This window comes from Nicotiana sylvestris, chromosome 6, assembly GCF_000393655.2.
Source record: "Nicotiana sylvestris chromosome 6, ASM39365v2, whole genome shotgun sequence".
Lineage (NCBI taxonomy): Eukaryota > Viridiplantae > Streptophyta > Magnoliopsida > Solanales > Solanaceae > Nicotiana > Nicotiana sylvestris.
Window position 1 is genome coordinate 69492293 of NC_091062.1, and position 22389 is coordinate 69514681.

Sequence of the window (22389 nt, forward strand, 5' to 3'; positions counted from 1 at the left end):
ATGGTCGAGGATAAAGGTCTTGCCCTTGATCCCATCGGAGAAGTGGCGAAGCATGTAGACTATCCTCCAGAAAGACAGATAGATTTGACCGAGCGTCACTTGGTACTTGTCACAGAAATCGAGAATCACCGGATCTATCTCCATGGAAGGAGAGTTAGAGGAATCGACTATACCTAGAGTGAACGCGTAAGTATATACATAGAGTAAACCAGCTGTGTGGTCTATTATGCTCTCATTAGAACAGGGAATCTCAACCAGTGTTTCCTTCCCCCAACTACAGTCTTTTTTCACCCTCTCAATGTCGGTCACAACGCTAATGTACCGGGACACATATTTGAACCGGCCCGGTATAGATGATGTTTTGTCGACGGAAAAGTACATTGTTCAACGGTGGGTATCACTTTGGGCTTTCCTTTGGATGTTCAGGATGAAGAGGCAACCTCATCTTTCTGAGGAACTGTCTTGGAAGTTTTAGCCATGATAGTGGCAAACCGTTTCTGAGAAAGTGGGCAAAGGATCAAGAATGGAGGAAGAAAGGGTGCGAAAGGGAATGGCTTTAGCCTTGGAAATATGAAGATATTGTAAAAGTATGGATTGTCAAACGGTTGATGCATTTATAGGAAACGTGTGGGCAACAAAAATAACAAACCAATAGTGGTTCGTGGAATTCTCGATAGTCGTGTTTGACAGCAACCCTTGTGCGGCTTTTTGAGTATGGCATTTAATAATCTGATGGACTAACATCATGGCGATAATGCTTATCGAGTAGGGGCTCATGATTGTTTCCTATCACTTTGTTCTAGGAAACGCATGGACTATCTGTATACGGTGGAAATCGATGACTCGATTTCATGGCATCTCGAGGGTTTCCAGTAATTGACTCTAAGAATTCTCGATAATTCCACTTCGAGACAATATGAGTAACGACCAGCCTCGAGGAAATAAAATTAACGATCTCGGGGGATCAGGGTGAGGTTCCCAAGGCACGTGCATACAGTTGGCTAGGTCTGGTGGTCTAGGGGAAAAGCGAATCAAGGCATTAAATGGTTGTACCAGCCCATATCTTTGCAATTAATGTATTTGTACTATGTTGGAATCTCCCCTCCTATATAAAGGGGATCCTTGTCATTTTGTAAGGTTTTGTTTCTCCACACTAAATATATAAGAACATTCTCTTTTCTCTCTAACATATTCTTTTGATCTTGTTACTTCATTTATTGCTCGTATTTATTATGATTCTATTCATCATTTATTGCTTATTATTGGCCATAAAGAGCCACCCCTGATCTATTTGTAACTGTTATTCGCCATCAACCTCTTTCGATAGCTCTCAGCCGAGCTTCGAACTCGACTCTGAGGCCCTTGAATAGGCAAGCTCGAGGTCCCGATTGGCAGCGATTCGATTTGATTATCACCTCGTTCTTAAGCTCTTATTTCGTTACTAAGTCTTTTGCATAGCATCTAATGCCTAACAACTAGCTTAAAAATAGATCAAGTATTTTTAGAACCACTAAATCAAATTTAATTGTTATTACCATCTTCACGGTAAATAAAGAACTACCTCGTTCATGATCTAGAGTTGGCTACCAATGTTCACACGTTGAAGATTTGGAGGCATTATTTGTATGGTGTGTCTTGTGAGGTGTTTACTGATCATCGTAGCCTCCAGCACTTGTTCAAGTAGAAGGACCTCAATTTGAGGCAGCGGAGACGGTTGGAGATGCTAAAGGATTATGATATCATTATCTTGTACCATCTGGGGAAGGCCAATGTAGTGGTTGATGCCTTGAGTAGGAAGGCGGTGAGTATGGGCAGTTTGGCATATATTCCTGTTGGGGAGAAACCTCTTGCAGTTGATGTTCAGGCCTTGGCCAATTGTAAGCACGTGATTTTTGACCCTCCCCGAGGATTTTCACATTTTTTTAGCATAAATATGTAATTGGGTCTAATATAGCCATTTTAACTATTTTTACTTTATTTCGTTGCAAAAAGAAAAATCACAAAAATACATATAAAAATTTTAGTTTATGTATTTCTCATAAACTTGAAAAAATACAAAAATTGCACTTTATTTTGTAATTTATATAAATTCGAAAATTACAAAAAATATATAGTTCTATTAATGTTTGCAGTCATTATAATTTTGAAAAATACAAAAAATATTACTTCATATTTTATCTTTATATATAAAAACGAAAATTACAAAAATAGTTTTATTAATATTTTGTAGCTATTTTTAATCTCGAAAAATATTAAGAAAATAATAATATAGTTTTGTTTTAAATATTAGTCTTATTTTTGTTAGTTATTTTGCTTACATAGGACTAGTTGAGCAACGTCGTGTTCCTATTTCTCGGGTCCGGGCAAAAGAATAATATTCGGGTTCAAACTACCCGGTTTTAGGCCTAATTTTCGGACCTAGCCCATAATAAACCGAGTCCACGACACGTGGGGAACCCCACCACGCGTGGGGGACATATGCCTTGAACCCCACCACGCGTGGGCTCATATTTCTTGGCACACACGGACATTTTGCTGAACAAAAGAGGAGGACTTTGAAAAATTTGGAGGGAGGTACTGTAGACCTTCTTCTTCCTAAAGAAGAAGAAGAAAACCTACTGTGAGAGGCTACCAGCCCAACTCCATCACCACCGTCCAAACACCACCCCGTCTCCTCCCAACTCCGTCACCCTCTTGTCCGAAACCACCGTCGACCACTACCCACGACGACCCCCGTCGACAAACACCCAAAACCCTACAAAAGAAAAAACGGAACCTTACCCTCGCACCCACTGTGAAACCACCATCAACAAACCACCATTCCCTCCGTCACCTTCACCAACGCCTGAAACCACATGCGTCCACGTCCAACCAACGACCAAACGACCACCTCCATCGACGCGCCAACCACTGCTCGTCGCCACCACCAAACGACCACCCTCGTTCCACCTCCAAACCCTCCCCAGCTGACCCCTCTCAGTCACGACCCCTCCAGCTTCTAACCAGCACCACGACCAACAGCTTCCCCCCTTGTCGTCAAATAACCAGCTCCCCGCCATCACCAAACACCAAAACCAAAACAGACCCTTCCACCACAACACAGTAAACCCGTCACTGACCATAACCTGCTGCCCAACCCGTCGTCAAACACCACCGCCCTCACGTCCAAGAACCAGAAAAAACCTACCCGTCGCCATTGCCCAAACGACCCCTCCCTCCTTGCCACGACTGACCGGAAAAAAAAACACACGCACACGCCAGCTGAAACTTAACCAAAAACATTCGAAAAGTAGCCCAGAAGTTCTGTCCAGGGTGAGGTCGTTGAGGTCGTCTTTGGTTAGTCGAGGTCCGGTACGTCGAGGTTGTTGTCCGAGGTTTCGTCGCAGGTCCAACGCATCGGACGACAATATCAAGTAGGTCATCTCTATCCGTGTCCTTCATATTTGTTGTTTCAGTAGTATGTACATGTGTTAGTTGAAATACAATCCTAGTTCATGCGAATAGTATGCAAGTAAGCGAGACATATACATATGATGTTTGTAAATTGCTATTTCTTGTTAATTAACTCCGTGTGGCATTGAAATTTGGCCATGAATGTCTTTTCCTTTGTTTCGTTATTTTAAGCAGTTATCCGACATTTTGTTTCTTCATGCTCAGATTATTGTTATCCAAATATTTGCCACAATAGGCGTTTGTACACATTCTGTAAGATGTTAGTTATTTTAGTTTGGCTTAATAATTGTTTGCACATGTAGTAGTAATGTTAAAATTATAGTAGTGATTTTAATTCCGCGAAAAATACTCGTTTCATCAAATAAGTTCAATTTATAACCCATGATCTCGCGAAGTACCTAAAAACGTAGTTATTTTAGTCTTGTCCTTTTTCTAAAAAAAAAACAAATAAATAAATAAAAATGAGACGAGCCTCGCCAAATAAAAATACAAGCTGCGGGGCCCTCCAAATGTATATACTAAATACTTAGATTCCGGGACGGGCCGTTTTAGCAAATTCACGGCCCTACCCAAAATAATAATGCTCTAGTTGCTTTAGGCGCGCCTTTAATAATTTAATTTTCCTAAACTCGGGTGCACATTTATGTGACCCAAATCTGAATCTCAACGGAATTGAAACGTGTCTCTAAATCGTGTGTACATTGATTGTAACGTGGTTCGAGATGCATGTCCACGACGTTGCAAATTCTTTTAAAAAATAAGAATGAGATGAGATGAGCCGAATAAAAATACAAATTGCGGGGCCCTCAATAAATACTTGTTTTAAAATTACTTAGAATTCAGGAGGGTCGTCTAGCGAAGTTCACGGCTTTCCCAAAATAATAACACGATAGTCTCTTTAGGCGCGTGTTTAATAATCTACTTTCTTAAACTTGGGTGTGCATTTCATGCGACCCGAATCCAAATCTCAAAACATCGAATAAAACGTGTTCCGGATTGTGGGTGCATTTCATGTGACGCAGTCCAAAGACGTGTTTTAAGCGATGTTCACATTTCTTTTAAAAACAATAATAACAAAGCAGTTAAAAGATAAAATTTGCACATAAATTCATATTTGTATAAAATCAGATAATCAAGCCGAATATAACAGTTGAGCGACCGTTCTAGAACCACGGAACTCGGGAATGCCTAACACCTTCTCCCGGGTTAACAGAATTCCTTATCCGGATTTCTGGTACGCAGACTGTAATATGGAGTCATTCTTTTCCTCGATTCGGGATTAAAATTGGTGACTTGGGACACCCTAAATCTCCCAAGTGGCGACTCTGAAATAAATAAACCAATCCCGTCTCGATTGTCCTTTAATTGGAAAAACTCCCTTGCACCCTCGCGGGTGCGGAAAAAGGAGGTGTGACAACTCTGGCGACTCTGCTGGGGATAAGCCCAGAACCACTGGTTCAGGGTTAAGAATTCGAGCTTAAAATAATTGTTATTATTTGGCTTTATTTATTATCTGATTATTACATGTTTTGAGCCTAATGTGCTAAATGCTGCTTTTACCGCTTTGATATTATTTGAACTGTATATAAACTGTGCCGAAACCTTTCTCTTCTTACCTCCGGGGATGTGCTTACTGGTTGAGACTCCCTATTCTGTTAGTGTCATACCCTAAATAAAAGAGGCTCGGAAAGTTTCTAAGTCGGCTGGCCTTTTGGTTCCCGGAAAGGAGCTCCTTCCTCAGCTCGAGTTGTCCGCTCGGGTACACTGTCTAGAACACCGACCCAGGTTTTTGAACCTAGTATAACAAAGCCACATGCCGGATCCCTAGTAGGAACGTTTATTTGCATCATGTGCATTTGACTTAGGGGACTCAACATAGGGGTTGGGTCCGTCTAGGACAAGCAACCTGAAAATAATAGACCATCTTATGGCATCCTATGTGCTACATGTTGTATTTATTCAAGGGTGAATGGGTCATTTGGCGGATCAATGATATTTGCGGACAAATGACACTCCTTATCATGCTGATCACGTCAAATAAGAAAGTTGCACGATTTTTTAGATAAGCATGTTATTATGTTAATTAAGCACATGGGGAACATTGTGGAATTCAAGAAACCTTGGAATTCCCTATGTCCCCCATGCTTCACATGTTGGGAAAAGCGCACGGGGAACATTTGCGAAATCCAAGATGTCTTGGAAATCCTTATGTTTCCCATGCCACATTTTTGAAAATAATAATAAATATAAAAAATAAAAATACATATAAAAACAAAGCATGAAAATTCAAAAGATTTTGTATGTTTCTATCATTTTCCACGGATTAAAAAAAAACGTGAAAAAAAAATGAGAAAACAACAGTGTAGAGATATAACTACTTATTTTTATAAGAAAAAAAAACGAATGTCCGAGTAGTATTGAAACTCTGCCGAAATTTTGAAAATGAAAAAAAAATGTCTTATTAGTTTGTTATATTAAAAGCAAAGGAAAAATAGAAAAAAATCATCATTGTTCTGTCAAAAAATATAGAAAAGAAAATAGTTTGTTTTGCCATGAAAATGAAAATGAAAAAGAGTCTGGTTTTTAAAAAATGTTTTATTTTATTTTATTTGTCTATGAAAATGCCAAAAATAAAATAAAAAGAGTCAGGCGTTGAACGTGATTTTATTATTTGTTCCAAAATAAATATGTATATAATCCAAAAAAAAATTCAAAAAAATTTTGATTCTTCTTTAAAAATTCAAGCATTTCTTTTATTAAAGGAAAAATTCCAAAAAAAAAAACATTTTCTTTAGAATAGGAAAAACAAATGAAAAAAGAAGGAATGTTGTTTACGTTAGTTAGTTTGTTTGTTATGAATGAAAAATAATAGTTTGTTTGTTTGTTATATAAAAAAAAGAATAGAAAATGGAAAAGGGTCATCTCAAAAATAGTTTATTTGCCCGAACTACGCGGGTTTGATTCTCACCGAATGTGAGATACGTAGGCAACCCTCATCGGGTCCAACCCCCCTTTTTTGCTAAAATAGGCAAAAACAAATAAATAATAATAATAACAAAAAAAATATGTCAAATTTTAATTTTGTCAGAAAGAAGTCGGGTGACGCTGTTTTGTCAAAACATAGCCGAATGTTCTCGAAAGGGACGTCGGAAGGCTGACTTTGCATAAACAGCCACCTTCGGGTCATTTTTTATTTTGATCCAGTTGACCCACTCAGCCTTAAAAAATCTTTGTCCCCGAGGCGCTGAAGGGCCGTGTTTGCAACACCAGGTTTTTATTATTATTTGAAAAAAAAAACAAAGAGTCGGCGGTCAGGTGAATACCGTTTGAATTTTGTCATAATAAGCCGAGCCAACTTCGGCCGCGTCTTAAACCATTCTTGCCGAAATAGCCTTAGAGTATCTTTCAGTTGTCGAAAGGTTATTTTCGTAAAAGAAGGGACAAGTTTGTAAAGCGTTATAAAATAATCCTCCTCGGCCTCAAAATTCATGTGAAAGTTGGAAAGGGCCACGTTTGCAAAAGCAACCATTTGGTTAAAATTAGCAAATGGAGGAAGCAAGTTGGCCATTTGTTTTTGAAGTTTGTAAACCTTTTGATTAAAATAGGCGGGTTGTTTGATTTTCAAGTTTGTAGGTCATCTTTAAACCTTTGAAACCCAATTTGTTTTAATATGAAAAGTGAAAAAAAATGTTCATTATTGTTTCTCTTTTATTGGTCCGAACTACGCAAGGTCTGATTCATGCGGGACATGATACGTAGGCAATCTCCATAAGATTCGACCACCACTAAAAAAAAATTAATAATAATAATAATAACAATAAAAAAAAAATAATAAATAAATAAAGGAAAGTGTGAGAAATTTTCAGAGGGGCACAATTGTCTGACTGCTTAGGTGCATTGTATCTCTGATATATGATTGTCTGTCAAATGCCCTAACACTAACGTTGATGGCTTCCCTTTGCTTTGTTCATATATAGAAAAGTGGTTGGTTGTGGTAACTCCTCTCTGCAAATCAAAATCAAAGGACAATGGCTCAGAACCGCAGAACCGAGTGGGTCGGTACTGATGACCGACAACAATTGATCGAACGGAACAGCGGGTTGGTAAAAGAAGTGAGAATGCTGAGACAGCATGTGGCAGACATGTATCAGGCATGGATAACAGGAAAAGCACCACCCCTCCACCGCCAAGTCTCTTGAGCTCGGTCATTTCCCAAGCACCCAACACCATAATGGAAGATCCCCCATACTCTCCATCCCAACCCACTTATGGCAGCTTTCCCAGCTGCCCGAGTAGCTCCATCACTCCTCAATGCTTCTCCGCTCCCCAACACCACTTCTTTCCCCGCCATACTTCACTTTCCAGGCACCCGGCTCCACAAAATGCCTACCCACCTACACAAGCCTACCAAAAGCCACCTGGATCAGGTTTCCGGCCCTGTCAACATGCAAGAATGAAGAGGCTATTGAAACGAGGAAAGACTCTCACCCCTATCGGAGTATCTTATGCCAGTCTGTTTGGAAGGCTAAGGCATGCTGGCTTGATTGAGCCACTCCCCGCATGTACTCCAGATCCACTTGCAAGGAACTTTGATCCGGCAGCGCGATGCGCATACCACTCCAATGTCGTAGGGCACAACGTTGAGAGCTTGTCGGGATTTGAAAAGAGAAATAGAAAGAATGATCCAAGAAGGGCGGATTGTGATCAATAACAGTGACATGGAGCACTCGAACCCTATCGAGAACTTGTTGACAGAGGGTGACGATGTTGAAGCGGGTAATGGTCTTGGCAGTATTGATGCAAAGCTCAGTGGCTACGATGCCAAGTTTGGTAAAAGGGGAGGACGCTCCGTTCCTTGGTTAGCAAAAGAGAAGCTGGTTGTGGCTTATTTTGTTGTCATTTTTGTTGTCCGGATTATTCTTAGGGTTGTAATCCGAATATTTTCTTGTGTCAAACCTTCCTATCTTTCCATTTTGGCATATCAGTTTGTTTAAGTTTTGTCGAGTCTGTGTTAGGATTTTATTCTGGTTGTTTTGTTTGTTTTTATTATTCAAACCATTTCGCCGGTAGTCTAATACAAAGCCGGTCTTTTATTATTTCCAGTCATCTCTTTGTTTAGTCCTTTTGTCATTTTGTTCAGCGCCGATTCTAGTAACATGACATGCGCACACAGTTTGGGCCTAATCTTAAAAGTTAATCATAAAACCCCGGAAAGGCGATCAGACCATTTAAAGAAAATAAGGACGGTTTGAGATTATTCAGAGCTCGAGTCATGTGGAACTGGGGCAAGTTAAGCACAAAGAAAACCGTTAAAAGCAAGATTCGCCAAATTGGCATGAGGGTCGGTCATGATAATGAGAGTGTCGCCCAACGGTGCTTAGAAATGACAAAGGAAAAATAAAATGTTTAACATAATTGTCAAGTCCAGCACCATCAGAAGAGACTACAAATTTAAAGTGTGTTGTTTGCACTTGGCATGTTTTGAAGACTGAAATGACGAAGGCATTTTGTTCTGCTACCTAAACACTTTATCCTTCGTTACCCCTTTTGAGCCTTATTTATTTTCTTTCATACCCCTCGTTCGGAATCAGTAGCAACGACTAGAAAACACAAGCGTGACAGGTAAATAAAAAAAAGAGAAGAAAGAAAAGAAAAACAACAAAATGAAAAAAGAGAAAAAGAGAAAAGAAGAGAAAAATGATAACAAAAAAAAAACAAAGGAAAGTCAAATGAAAAAGAGGAATTGGGAACTACGTTTGACCTGATTCCTCAAAGAGGATACGTAGGCGCTTCACGGCTCGGTCATAGTTTTGAAAAATGAAAAAAAAATCAATTAAAATATCCCCAAGCAAGAAACTGGGGCAAAAGTTGCGTTTGTTGTAAATAAATCTAATTCCGAAGGTTGTAATTAATAACCCAAAATTAATGCATTTTTTGAGCCTTTTATACCCTTTCTTTCTAGCCCTATCCAAAACCCACATTACGGTCCAAAGAAAGACCTTCCGATCAGTCTTCAAAAGATGCCAAGTCAGACAAATGAAGAGTCTTACCGGCGAACATAACATTCTGTTCCACAGCAGAAAGGACTCTAATCTCCAGCAGAAAGAGTCATACCGGCGACACTCCAAATCCCCAGCTGGAAAGTGATACAAATGAGAGAGTCTTATCGGTGAAAACCTTCACAGGCACCATAAGGCGATGAAAGCTGAGAGAAAAGCCAAAAATGAGAGAGACTTGATAGTGAAAACCCTTCGGGCACTACAAGTCGAATAAGATTGAGAATCAGAGGGGGAATCGCCAATGGAAGATCTTAAAAGATGATTGACGGCAGAGGATAGGCCACATACGCATGTCATGGCCATTAGAGTCGGTATCTGCGTTTGATAGATTTTTATTTATAGTTTCTTTTGTAAAAGAGTCATTCGTTTCCTTTGTCTTTTATTTTGTTTCTTTTATCTTTCTCCTTTCATAGAAAAATTCCCCAATAGAGTCTGTCGGGCCAGAACAAGTATGAAATGACTTCAAATATGCCATCAGCTTTTCAAGATGAGATCTGACTAGTACATCCAAATGGTATAGTCAGCAAGGAACAAGCGCGAGGCCAGTGTCAATAAAGATATCCCCAGCAAAAGGGAATTGACAAAAGGATTGACGAGCGTCAAGAGGGATATCCTTGCCAAAACCAAGGTTATAAACCTCAAAGACAAGGCCCGTGAACAAAGCAAGGAGAGCAGTGAGCATGATTTGGCGAAATCCATACTAGACTAAAAGGTCGGGGAAATGCCAGTTTCCAAGCTATGCCACAAAAGAAGAGGGATATCCCCAGCAGGAAGGGATTATCCCCAGCACATAATATCATCCCCAACAAGTCGTGGAGCACAGCGCAATGAAGGAGAAAGGGAAAGCCATCCCAGTAGGAGTATCACAACCAACCACCATGTTTTAAACTAACAAATTTTGTTTGATTTGAAACAGGTAAAGGAAATGGCATTGATGCCAGAACTGCATGCCACAAGGGATATTATCAAACTGGGGCAGAAAATTTTCCTTCCATTTAGAAAATTTTCTGGAAGTCAGGTACCCCCAGCTGATAACATTTTACCCAACAGTGTTATCCCTAGCAGGTAAGTAAATAATTCCCCAACAATGTTATCCCTAGCAGTTGCGAGGAGTCCAACACAAGGTTGGAAAGTCGGTATCCTCAGCGGTTCCTTTTCGAAGGAAGAAGTTAATAATAATAATAATAATAAAAAAAAAGAATAATAATAAAATAAAAAAAAATGGGGAAGGTAGAAAGGGAAAATTCATCCCAATCCCCAGCAAGTATTCGAGGTAAGACATTTTCAAGTCTTAAGGATATTTTGGGTTCATCCGCCCTCGAATAGGATATTTTGGGTTCATCCGCCCTCGAATAGGATATTTTGGGTTCATCCGCCCTCGAATAGGATATTTTGGGTTCATCCGCCCTTTGTTTGAAGACAGGCACCCACCTGAATAACGAGAGGAATACTTTTTGTCTGTTCATTTCATATTTTAGGCGCCCACCTGTATAACAAGGGAATACATTTCACGTCTTTTCCAATAGGAGACGCACTTCCTAATTTGAAATCATTAAAGTTTTTACCCATAGGAGATGCATTTCCTCCTAAGTTTGTTTCACTTTTACCCATAGGAGACGCATTTCCTCCTAAGTTTATGTTTTACCCATAGGAGATGCATTTCCTCCTAAGTGGTTGTTAAAGATATAAAAAAACAACAAAAAATGACCTAGTCTGATGAACCTTCTCCTAGGATCAAAATCTTAGTCTGACGAATTTTTCTCCTAAGATAGAGACCTAGTCTGACGAACCTTCTCCTAGGATCAAAATCTTAGTCCGATGAATTTTTCTCCTAAGATAGAGACCTAGTCTGATGAACCTTCTCCTAGGATCAAAATCTTAGTCCGATGAATCTTTCTCCTAAGATAGGGACCTAGTCTGACGAACCTTCTCCTAGGATCAAAATCTTAGTCTGATGAATCTTTCTCCTAAGATACCAAAAAGAAAAGACCTAGTCTGATGAACTTTCTCCTAGGATCAAAATCTTAGTCCGATGAATTTTTCTCCTAAGATAGAGACCTAGTCTGACGAACCTTCTCCTAGGATCAAAATCTTAGTCTGATGAATCTTTCTCCTAAGATAACCAAAAAACAAAAAATGACCTAGTCTGATGAACCTTCTCCTAGGATCAAAATCTTAGTCTGACGAATTTTTCTCCTAAGATAGAGACCTAGTCTGACGAACCTTCTCCTAGGATCAAAATCTTAGTCTGATGAATCTTTCTCCTAAGATAACCAAAAAACAAAAAATGACCTAGTCTGATGAACCTTCTCCTAGGATCAAAATCTTAGTCTGACGAATTTTTCTCCTAAGATAGAGACCTAGTCTGACGAACCTTCTCCTAGGATCAAAATCTTAGTCTGATGAATCTTTCTCCTAAGATAACCAAAAAACAAAAAATGACCTAGTCTGATGAACCTTCTCCTAGGATCAAAATCTTAGTCTGACGAATTTTTCTCCTAAGATAGAGACCTAGTCTGACGAACCTTCTCCTAGGATCAAAATCTTAGTCTGATGAATCTTTCTCCTAAGATAACCAAAAAACAAAAAATGACCTAGTCTGATGAACCTTCTCCTAGGATCAAAATCTTAGTCTGACGAATTTTTCTCCTAAGATAGAGACCTAGTCTGACGAACCTTCTCCTAGGATCAAAATCTTAGTCTGATGAATCTTTCTCCTAAGATAACCAAAAAACAAAAAATGACCTAGTCCCATAGAACAGAGGAATACATTCCAGTCTTTACTTTCAAGTGTTGAAGTTGGGAGCCCGCCCAGATAACAGAGGCATACATTTCAGTCTTTACTTTCAAGTGTTGAAGTTGGGAGCCCGCCCATAGAACAGAGGCATACATTTCAGTCTTTTCATTTCAAGTGTTGAAGCCAGGCGCCCACCTGTATAACAAGGGAATACGTTCCATGTTTTACCAATAGGAGGCGCGTTTCCTAGCTTGGCTTTTTCAGGTTATATATTATTTTAGGAGACTCACTTCCTAAATTGAGATTCTACTCGTAGGAGATGCACATCCTAGTCTAGTCTTTAGTTCACTCTCAACATTGCATCAGTAGGGTCGGTGGGTTACGATTTTTCTAACGACTCACAAACCTTCCCAGTGCAAACTGGGTTAGGAAATTTCATTTGTGTTGTTTGTTTTGGTTGTCAGGAGCCTGCCTGTGGAGCGGAGGTTGTTGAGCAGTAGCATCCTACAGCAGCATGCGACAGCGCACAACAGCAGCAAGCAATACAGTCACACGGTAGTCCCAGCTACCAAAATTTCCCGAACTACATTGACCTGATTCCTGTTTCAGCCCAGGATATGTAGGAAACCTCTGAAGCAAAGGTTCGGTCAAATCTTTTTCAAAAAATGCTTCACACGGAGTATTCGGACGGGCAAAAATCGCTCGCTTATCTTTGCGCGAAAACCCTTCGTGTCTTCGTGCAAAGAGGGGCAGCTGTAAGCACGTGATTTTTGCTTTACGAGCAATCGCTCCAAAAGAAAATAAAAATAGTGACAAATGATTTCGCTGTACAATTTTTCGAGTTTTCCGTGACATGTGTTGTTAGTCATTTATGGGTCTGTCCATTTTACATCTAGTCATTACCAAACAAAAATACAAAAATATGTGTTAGTAAAAGAAAATTCAAAAAAAAATATATATATATACATATGTGTGCATCGTTCGTTCTAGGCTTTTAGTTAACTTACTTGAATATTTGGTGATAATTGTGTTAAAATGTTCCATTGTTGTTTAGTTTTAATTTCATTATTTTATTGTCTATTATTTTATTTTATTTCATTTTTTTGTTTCAAAAGAAAAATGAAACTAGAAAAAAAAGAGAAGAAAATCGGTTGGGCCCAAAATAAATGGAACAAAAACAGGCCCAAACCAACACTGATCCAGTCCAAATCCAGCCTGCCCAAGCACGGACTCAAACGACGTCGTATCGGCGTCCCCATTTGAAGCCGTTGATCTGATTCAAAGGAACGGTCCAGATCAGGCTGTCCAACTCACCTCAACGACGCCGTTTCAGGCAAGTTGATCTGAGCCGTCCAACCTCATTGATCCAATGGTCCCTGGCTTCCCTCAGGACCCGACCTATTTAGCCGGTTCAACCCAACCCCTCACCTAAACCAAAACGACCCCGTTCCCATACCAAACGACCCCGTCCTGTTACCCACCAATAGATCTAAGCCGTTCAGATCACTTGATCTAACGGCTCCAATCTCTCTTCCCCTTCCATATATAAACTTGACCCTTCACCCCGCACCCCCTATCCGAACCCCACCCCTCACTCGTCTCCTTCCCCAGCCTGAAACCCCCAAACCCTAGCAAGCCGCCTTAGTTCCCCTTCCACCAAAACCCGGCGGCATGAACGCCGGTGGCCACCTCCCGAACACCCTAAGACCCCCTCACTCTCCTAAACATGGATCTGTTACTCCCTAGCCTCGAATCACTTTCGTTCGTCTCGAATCTTCATTTGAAGATTTGAGTCGAACCCGGATCTATGCCAAACCACCCCATCTTCATACCAGACACCCCCCTGACCTTCCTCGTGACCAAACCAAGCTTGGTTTGGTCCGAATCTACCCACAACTCCCAAAAATCCAGATCTGGATATCCAGACTTTAGAACACATGCACTTGGGGAATCCGGCCGGTTTGGACATAGGTTTGAGGTCTAATAGACCTTAATCAAGGTGTTCTCATGTGAGAACACCCTGATTAAAGTTTGTTCGGCCTCAAAAGTTCGAAGTCGAGTTTGATTTGGGTCTGTTTGGTTTAAACGTTTTGGTAAGTTTTCCGTTCTTTTGTTTTATTTCCAAATAAGTTGTCAGCATATCTCTTTGTGTTTGTTTGTTATTTTGTTATTTTTTTTGGATTTCTTTCATCTCTGTAAAGACCTTTTATTTGGTCGATTGTCTTCTATTTGTGTTCTGAATACACTCTGTGAAAAGCATGTCCGATTAGTATAGTCGTCGCATAAATAATTCATATAGGCCCCAGTAATTGAACAAAAGTTGGCTGATGCCCTTTAGGTCCCCAAACATATTGTTTATGTGAGCGATTGATTATTACCTGTTATAATTAGTATAGTCGACTCGATAAATATCGTCGATTAGCTTTCTATAACTAATAAATCGAATGAGCTAATAAGGTCGCATGACTAATTGAGCTTTGTCACTGACTGTGTGCCCCAGCATTGTTTGAAATGGTTTGTTTGCACTATAAAACTGACTGAAAAGGTTCAGCCCAGGCAGTCTTGAGTTCGAGCTTTCATCAGTTCAAAAAAATGCCCTGATGCTGCAGTAGGCAGGGGCAGTAATAATCAAGGTTGACAGGGGTATTCTGGGGTGTTAAAAAGAACAAAAGTAATTAGTTTAAGTGAGCTGACAAATGGGGTACTAATTTGGGATTAAACTAATACCAATGGGGAACAAGACACAAGGGTATGGGGCTTAAAATGAATAAACAAATGAGCCCATAATTCTGGATTAAACAAAAACCAGGCGTGGAGAATAAAGGGGGCTGACACCAAAAGATGTTTAGGGATGGGCTTTAAGGGGTATGGGCAGACTGCAAGTTGCAGATGATGGGGGGGGCAGCCTAGCTGCACTTAGTCTTTGGCTTATAAATAGGCCATTCAAAAACAAAAAGAGGGGGGATTTTGAGTCTTGAGAAAAAGAGAAAACGAAAGGCTGGACTTTTAGTCTTCAGAAAAAAGAGAGAAAAGACTGGAATTTCGAGTTTTAAAGCTGAAACTTTTAGTCTAAAGAAAGGTTTACTGAGTTTGAAGAAAGCTGAATAACCTAAGTTGGTTTCCAAATAGATTGCAACCAAACACTGCCTGAAAGTTGTACAAGAGTGCATATTGTTCAAAGCTGCCTTGGCCAAGTTCTGTTGCTTGCATTGGCTGAGTTGTTTGTTGGTTATTGAACTATTAGTTTTACTGCATTTGAACCCTCAGTTACTGCTGTTATTTCTTTACTGTTTCCTGGGATTGCTGGCTTGGTTTCAACTATCTGCTAGTCCTTGTATTCTGGGAGATATTGTTGGTTATCTGTGACTGTGGAAAACACTTGGTCTAGTTGGTTGTTGCTGTGTTGTTACTGTGTGTCTGCTGCTGCTGTATTTACTGCATACTGCCCAGCTGATCATTTCCTTCTTCTTTTGTCTCTCTATACCAGGTACATGACTAATACTCTGTCAAATGTAATTGGAAAGTTGAGCATGAATACAAAAGAAAAGACCTGAAGAGTGACTTTTATACATAAATTGTTACATTAGATATCATGTACTGTATAATGATTTTCATTTTTGTTTGGACAATAGAAGCAGCCTACATACTAAGTATATCAATGTAGGTTAACGAATGCTAGCCTTGTATGTATACTGCTAGGTGAGAATATGCCCAGTGTAATAAGTTGTATTTCAGACTTAGTCTGATGGTATAGTATATTCTCTAATGTAGGCCAAATAGGAAAGCTATCCGTTTTAGTTAAAGTTCTTTCTCCTTCTGCCATATTGTCCCATAAATTGATAAACTCATTTCACAAAATAAAGAATCAGTTCAGGGCCTCAACCTCATGAAGGTCGAGCCCAAATCGAAGCAAACTAAGTAGGCCCGCGTAGAGCAGGCAAAGGCCCAGGTCTGGCCTATCACGCATGGGCTGGATTTGGGCCTAGAATTGTTTGTTCGGCTGACTGCATATACAGCCCCATTTCTGAATTTTTTAGCTTTTCTGAATGTCATTACAAATAGCTTGCAAGCATTTAATTAATTAGGACTATATACTGTTTTCAATTGATAAGGACAAACGCGATAAGAAACGTAGTTGCTATAGGATAACCTTTTAAAATAAGAACGAGATGAGCCTCGATGAAAATAAACACAACGTGCAAATGCGGGGCCCTTGTTAAATGTATATTGTTGGAGCATTTAGTTTCCAGGATGGGTTGCTTAGCAAATCTCACAACCCTCCCTAAATAACAACACGTTAGTCTCTTTAGGATACGCTTTAATAAACCTTACCTTCTTAAACTCGGGTGCACATTTATGTGACCCAAATCCAAATCTCGACGGATTCGAAATGTATTTCTAATCACGGGTACATTGACTGTGACGTGGTTCGAGATGCGTGTCCATGACGTTGCAAATTCATTTAAAAAAAATATGTAAGAATGAGATGAGCCTTGCCAAATAAAATACAAATTGCGGGGCCCTCAGTAAATATTTGCTTTAAAAATTGTTTAGACTTCGGGATGGACCGTTTAGTAAAATTTCACGGTCCTACCCAAAATAAATCCGCTAGTCGCTTTAGGAGCGCCTTTAATAATTTAATTTCCTTAAACTCGGGTGCACATTGATGTGACCCAAATCCAAATCTCAACGGAGTCAAAGTTTGTCGACGACCACGGGTACATTGATTGTAACGTGGTTCGAGATACATTTTTATAACGTTGCAATTCTTGATAAAAATAACAGTAAATGATAAGAGCGGTTGAAAGATAAAACTTACACATAAGTTCATATTGTATTTAAAATCAGATAAATAAGCCAAATATAACAATTGAGCGACCGTGCTAGAACCACGGAACTCGGGAATGCCTAACACCTTCTCCCGGGTTAACAGAATTCCTTATCCGGATTTCTGGTACGCAGACTGTAATATAGAGTCATTCTTTTCCTCGATTCGGGATTAAAATTGGTGACTTGGGACACCCTAAATCTCCCAAGTGGCGACTCTGAAATAAATAAACCAATCCCGTTTCGATTGTCCTTTAATTGGAAAAAACTCCCTTTGCACCCTCGCGGGTGCGGAAAAAGGAGGTGTGACAGCTCTGGCGACTCTGCTGGGGAGGATAAATGGAACCCAGAACCACTGGTTCAGGGTTAAGAATTCGAGCTTAGTGTAATTGTTATTATTTGGCTTTATTTATTATCTGATTTGATTACATGTTTCGAGCCTAATGTGCTAAATGCTGCTTTTACTGCTTTGATATTGTTTGAACTGTACATATAAACTGTGCCGAAACCCTTCTCTTCTCTCTTGAGGAGCGCACGCTGGTCGTGGCTTCTTTCTGTTAGTGTCATATGCCCAAAATAGAACGAGGATTCGGAGGAGTTGCAAAATCGGATGGCCTTTTGGTTACCGGTACACAGCTCCCATCCTTGGCTCGAGTTGTCCGCTCGGGTAAGCCAGGTCTAGAACAAGCACCTAGGTTTTACAGCTTAGCATAACATAACTTCATGCCGGATCCCTAGTAGGAACGCTTATTTGCATCATGTGCATTTGACTTAGGGGACTCAGCACAGGGGCTGGGTCCGTCTAGGACAGGCAACCTGAGAATAAAGACCATCCTGCTACATCCTGTTTGCTTTATGCATTTACTTGTTTCAAGGCTTGCATGCTGACCGGTTTCTGAATATCGGGAATGTTTGGAAAAGGAAGAGGAATAACGGTTAAGGGGTTACTTATTTATTCTTGAAAAGTCACAAAAATGGTCAGCTCCGCCAGAATTTTGAAAAAATGTGTGTCTTATTAATTTGTTTTAAAAGAAAAAGAAAAAAAAGGGGAGTCCTTGATTCATTTTTAAGAAAAATAGGGTGTCCCCAAAATTCGATTTATGCCCGAACTACGTCAGTTTGATTCTCGCATGGTGCGGGATACGTAGGCAACCCCCATCGGGCTCAACTTGTTCTTTCAAAATAGAGGTATAAACCAAATAACGAAAGTTTTAAGGTAACATCGTACTTTCAAAAACAACCAAGATTTCGTTTTTCTAGAAAAAAAAGGTGTCGATTTGTGTATTTGAGTCTAATGAGTTTGGATCTTTGCTTAATCACCCCAATAAACATGCAGAATGAGCATGAGTCCAAGTTTGCCGATGACAGTTAGAAGCAAAATTCCCCTGGAGGTGCGATTATGGTGGGAGGATTTGGAAAGGCCAGAGCAAGACAAGGTCAAACTGCATCTGGGGGTTTGGTTGATTTGTTGAAAGTTAGGCCTCGGTGCGACATCATAAAGGCTTTGGTTACATTCTGGGATCCGGCCCACAACGTGTTCCGTTTCTCAGATTTTGAACTCACCCCAACCTTAGAGGAAGTGGCGGGTTACATGGACGTCACTGAAGGTTTGAGACACAAATACCTGATCGCTCCAAGGGCTGTGAATTCACACAAATTCATGGATCTGTTGAAGATAAGCAAAGGAGTCCCATACGCTGAACTGGATAAAGGTTTTTCTACCCTACAATTCATATACCAGAGGTACGGGAGCATAGGAGGATTCAATGAGCCAGAAAGTGGTGTTTGCAGCAGGGGAAATCTGGTAAAATGGAATGAGCATAGGCGGTTCGCTTTTATGGTGGCATTTTTGGGCCTTGTGGTGTTTCCCCGAAAAGATAGAAATATCGACCTAAAGGTGGCTGGAATCGTCAGAATCCTGATTACCAACGATAAAAGCATCCTTGCTCCCATGATAATGTCAGAAATATACCGAGCCCTCACGGCTTGTAAGGCTGGAGCAGACTTCTTCGAAGGGTGCAACTTGTTGTTACAGATGTGGATGATCGAACACTTGTGTCACCACCCTCAGTATATGCGCTACATGTCTACAAATGTGGGCTGCATCGAGGGTTATAGCCTAAGGGTTTCAGGTTTCCGATCACCGGGAGGGTTTGAAGAATGGATATCCTATCTCCGGATCATCACCGCAGACCAAATAAACTGGACTTTGGGTTGGCTTTCTGTGGAAGAAATCATATACATGCCCGCCACTGGTCCTCACTTCCTCTTGATGGGACTCAGGGGTATTCAACCTTATGCCCCTTACAGGGTAATGAGGCAGTTGGGAAGATGTCAAGTACTACACCCGGACGAAGATCTCAGCACTTATGCAGTCGAGGTCAGCAGTGACGGCCAATTTCCTGAAAAGACAGTTCGTTGCATATGGAGTGAATGCCAGTACTTAACGGCGAATACCCGAGTAAATGATTTGTCTAGGGGTGAAGTCTCGCCGGCCTATATCACTTGGCAGAACAAGAAGAACATCGTAAAACGGCCAACCAAACGGCCTCACCTCCAAAATTTTGTTGAGTCATCGCAAGAACAATGGGACTGGCTTGCAAAAGAGGAAGGTTACCTGGTTGAAATTAGGAAGCTGAAGCGACAAATGGAAAGGATGGTATTCGAAAACAACGTACAAGTCGCCCAAGAGCAGGCTGAAAAAGACAAGTTAGCCCAAGAAAACCAAACCCTGAAGGCCCGGCTTCGCCAAGCCAGTAAGAATAACATCGATCGACAGAGGCGTTGCTCCGATGAAAGATTGATAGCCAGTTTGAGAAATCAGGTCATCCAGAGCCAGGTAGAATTAGACCTATCAGAGGCTTGCATAGCAAGGATGAGAGCCAAATGGGCAGAAGGTACAATGGCCCGGAGAAAGCGCCTACAGCAAGTCATGAGGAATTGTGAACTGAGCGTCAAAGCAGCGAAGGAAAAAAATTCCGCTTTGCAGGAGCGGATCTTCAAGCAAACGCAAGATGCCCAGGCCGACCGGAGACGCTATTACAATGCAATGACAAGGATGGAGAGGCAAATGGATATATTCCAGGATCAGCTCGCCGCCAATGCACAAACGCTAATGTTGAAGAGCCGACAGATAAGGCAATTGTTCGCAGAAAGGGACAACATTCGGGCAAGAATTGACAAAGTCGGGCATTACATCTACCTAAAATGTTTGGCATGCGAGCAGACACCTCGGGAAAACCTCATTGCTTCCATCATGGGCTGCGTCCATCGGATTATGAACGAGTTGAAGGGCTTGCAAAGAGACCTTACACCTAGGGCCGCGAAAGGGCCGAAAGATGCCTCGTGGGTCCCTAAGTTGGAAAATTAGTTGTTGATCGAGTCCTGGTTATTTTGTTTGTTGTTTCCCCAATGTTGTTTTCTTTTCCTCAAACCAAGTTTAAAACCCTGGAGTCTGTACTGTTGCTATTTTGTTTGAAGTAATGTGTAATAGCAAATTTTGATAATGAAATTAAGTGACTCCGGAAGAATTTCTATGTGTCTTTACTTTATGGCAGAACTACGCCTGGTCTGATTCACGCGGGGACGTGATACGTAGGCAATCCCCATAAGATTCGACCGCTTTTAATAAATAAAAATAAAAATACAAAATAAAACACAGGGTTTCCCAAAGTACTTTAAAAATGGATGAATGAGCAAACCGGGATGACGTATGTTGTTTGAGGCAAGGCATGTAGAAACGATTAATTGCCTAGGTGCATTGCATCCTCTATGTGTTATGATCAAATCTGTTAAGCTCTAACACTAACAAAGTTTGTTGTTGTCTGATACCAGACAGTTAGTTGTTAAAGAATTCTGGCAACACATTCATACCAAACCAGATCCAAAGGACCGGTAGCAACAAGCATGACTACTTCAGAGAATAGTAATGAGGAAGAAAGGCCGATGAGCCAGTTGCTAAAAGAGGCAATGGAAAAGATTGAAAGGATGGGACTAGAGATGCATGCAATGCAGCTAGCCCTGGCCAAAACACAAAAGAGCCCTGAGACCCTGGGACACATGCCGGAATACCCTCACTCTGGCCCCTCCACAAGCCGCCCAAATCCCCTCTATCATCAAGAAAGAAGCCCTCATGATTCCCAAGCTCCACCACCCCATCAACCTCTCCCAACGTCCAATATTCCCATTTTTGTGGGACCTGCATCAGCCCCTTTGCAGCGAACGACCAGTGAGCCATTGTTTCAGGCTCACGATACACAATACTATCCCCCTGAGCCTACATTCCACGCACCGGAACCACAGGTTTACAATCCCCATTTGGAAGTACCGGCAGAGGTTGAGAAGCCGGTTAAGGCCCCTGAACAGGATGAAGTGTTAAGAAAGTTCAAAAGCCTGGAGCAATCCTTCAGAAACTTGCACGGGCTGGGCAATCAAGTCAGCGTGGCATACAAAGATCTGTGCCCTTTCCCAGATGTCCAACTCCCGGCTGGGTTCAAGATGCCCAAGTTTGATTTATATGAAGGGCACGGTGATCCCATGGCACATTTGCGGGGATTCTGTAGCAAAATGAGAGGGGCAGGAGGCAAGGATGAGCTTTTGATAGCTTACTTCGGCCAAAGTCTGAGCGGATCTGCACTGGAATGGTATACCAGGCAGGATTTCAGCAGGTGGTACACGTGGGATGATCTGGCACAGGCTTTTGCAGGTCATTTCCAGTACAATCTAGAGATAGTCCCCGACCGTCTCACATTATTGAGAACTGGGAAGAAACCCGGGGAAAGTTTTCGCGAGTTCGGATTCCGCTGGAGAGAACAAGCAGCTAGAGTCGATCCTCCCATGAGAGAGGGAGAAATGGTAGACTACTTTTTGCAGACATTGGATCCAACCTACTTTGGTCACTTGGTGACAACGGTTGGAAAATCTTTCAACGAGGTGGTCAAAATAGGGGTCATGATAGAAGAAGGTTTGAGGTCGGACAAGATCTTAAACTATTCGGCACTTAAGGCCACAACCCAGGCTATTCAAAGCGGCACGGGAGGTGCGCTAAGAAGAAAGAAAGAAGAGGTTGCCACGATCGAGGCAGGCAGTTGGTCCAGGGCTGGCAGGCCGCACTACAACCAACCCAGGCCTCACAGGTCAAACTACCCATACAACCCACCACAAAATTTCTATCCACCTCGAGAACCACATTGTTCCGTACACCAAGCCCAGGTATACACTCAGCCTCCGGTTCGCCCACAATGGCGCGCACCGGCTCCCCAGAACATATATGCACCACCACAAAACACTTACCCTCCACCAAGGGCATATAGA

General features: G+C 41.2%; 1 protein-coding gene across 1 annotated transcript in view; it reads left to right on the plus strand.

Moving 5' to 3' along the window:
* Positions 1-22389, plus strand: part of LOC104221513 (uncharacterized) — a 39151-nt gene continuing 16762 nt past the window's right edge. The window contains exon 1 of the mRNA XM_070148581.1: positions 1-102. Coding sequence (XP_070004682.1) covers positions 1-102 — 102 coding nt within the window. The remainder of the gene's footprint in view (positions 103-22389) is intronic.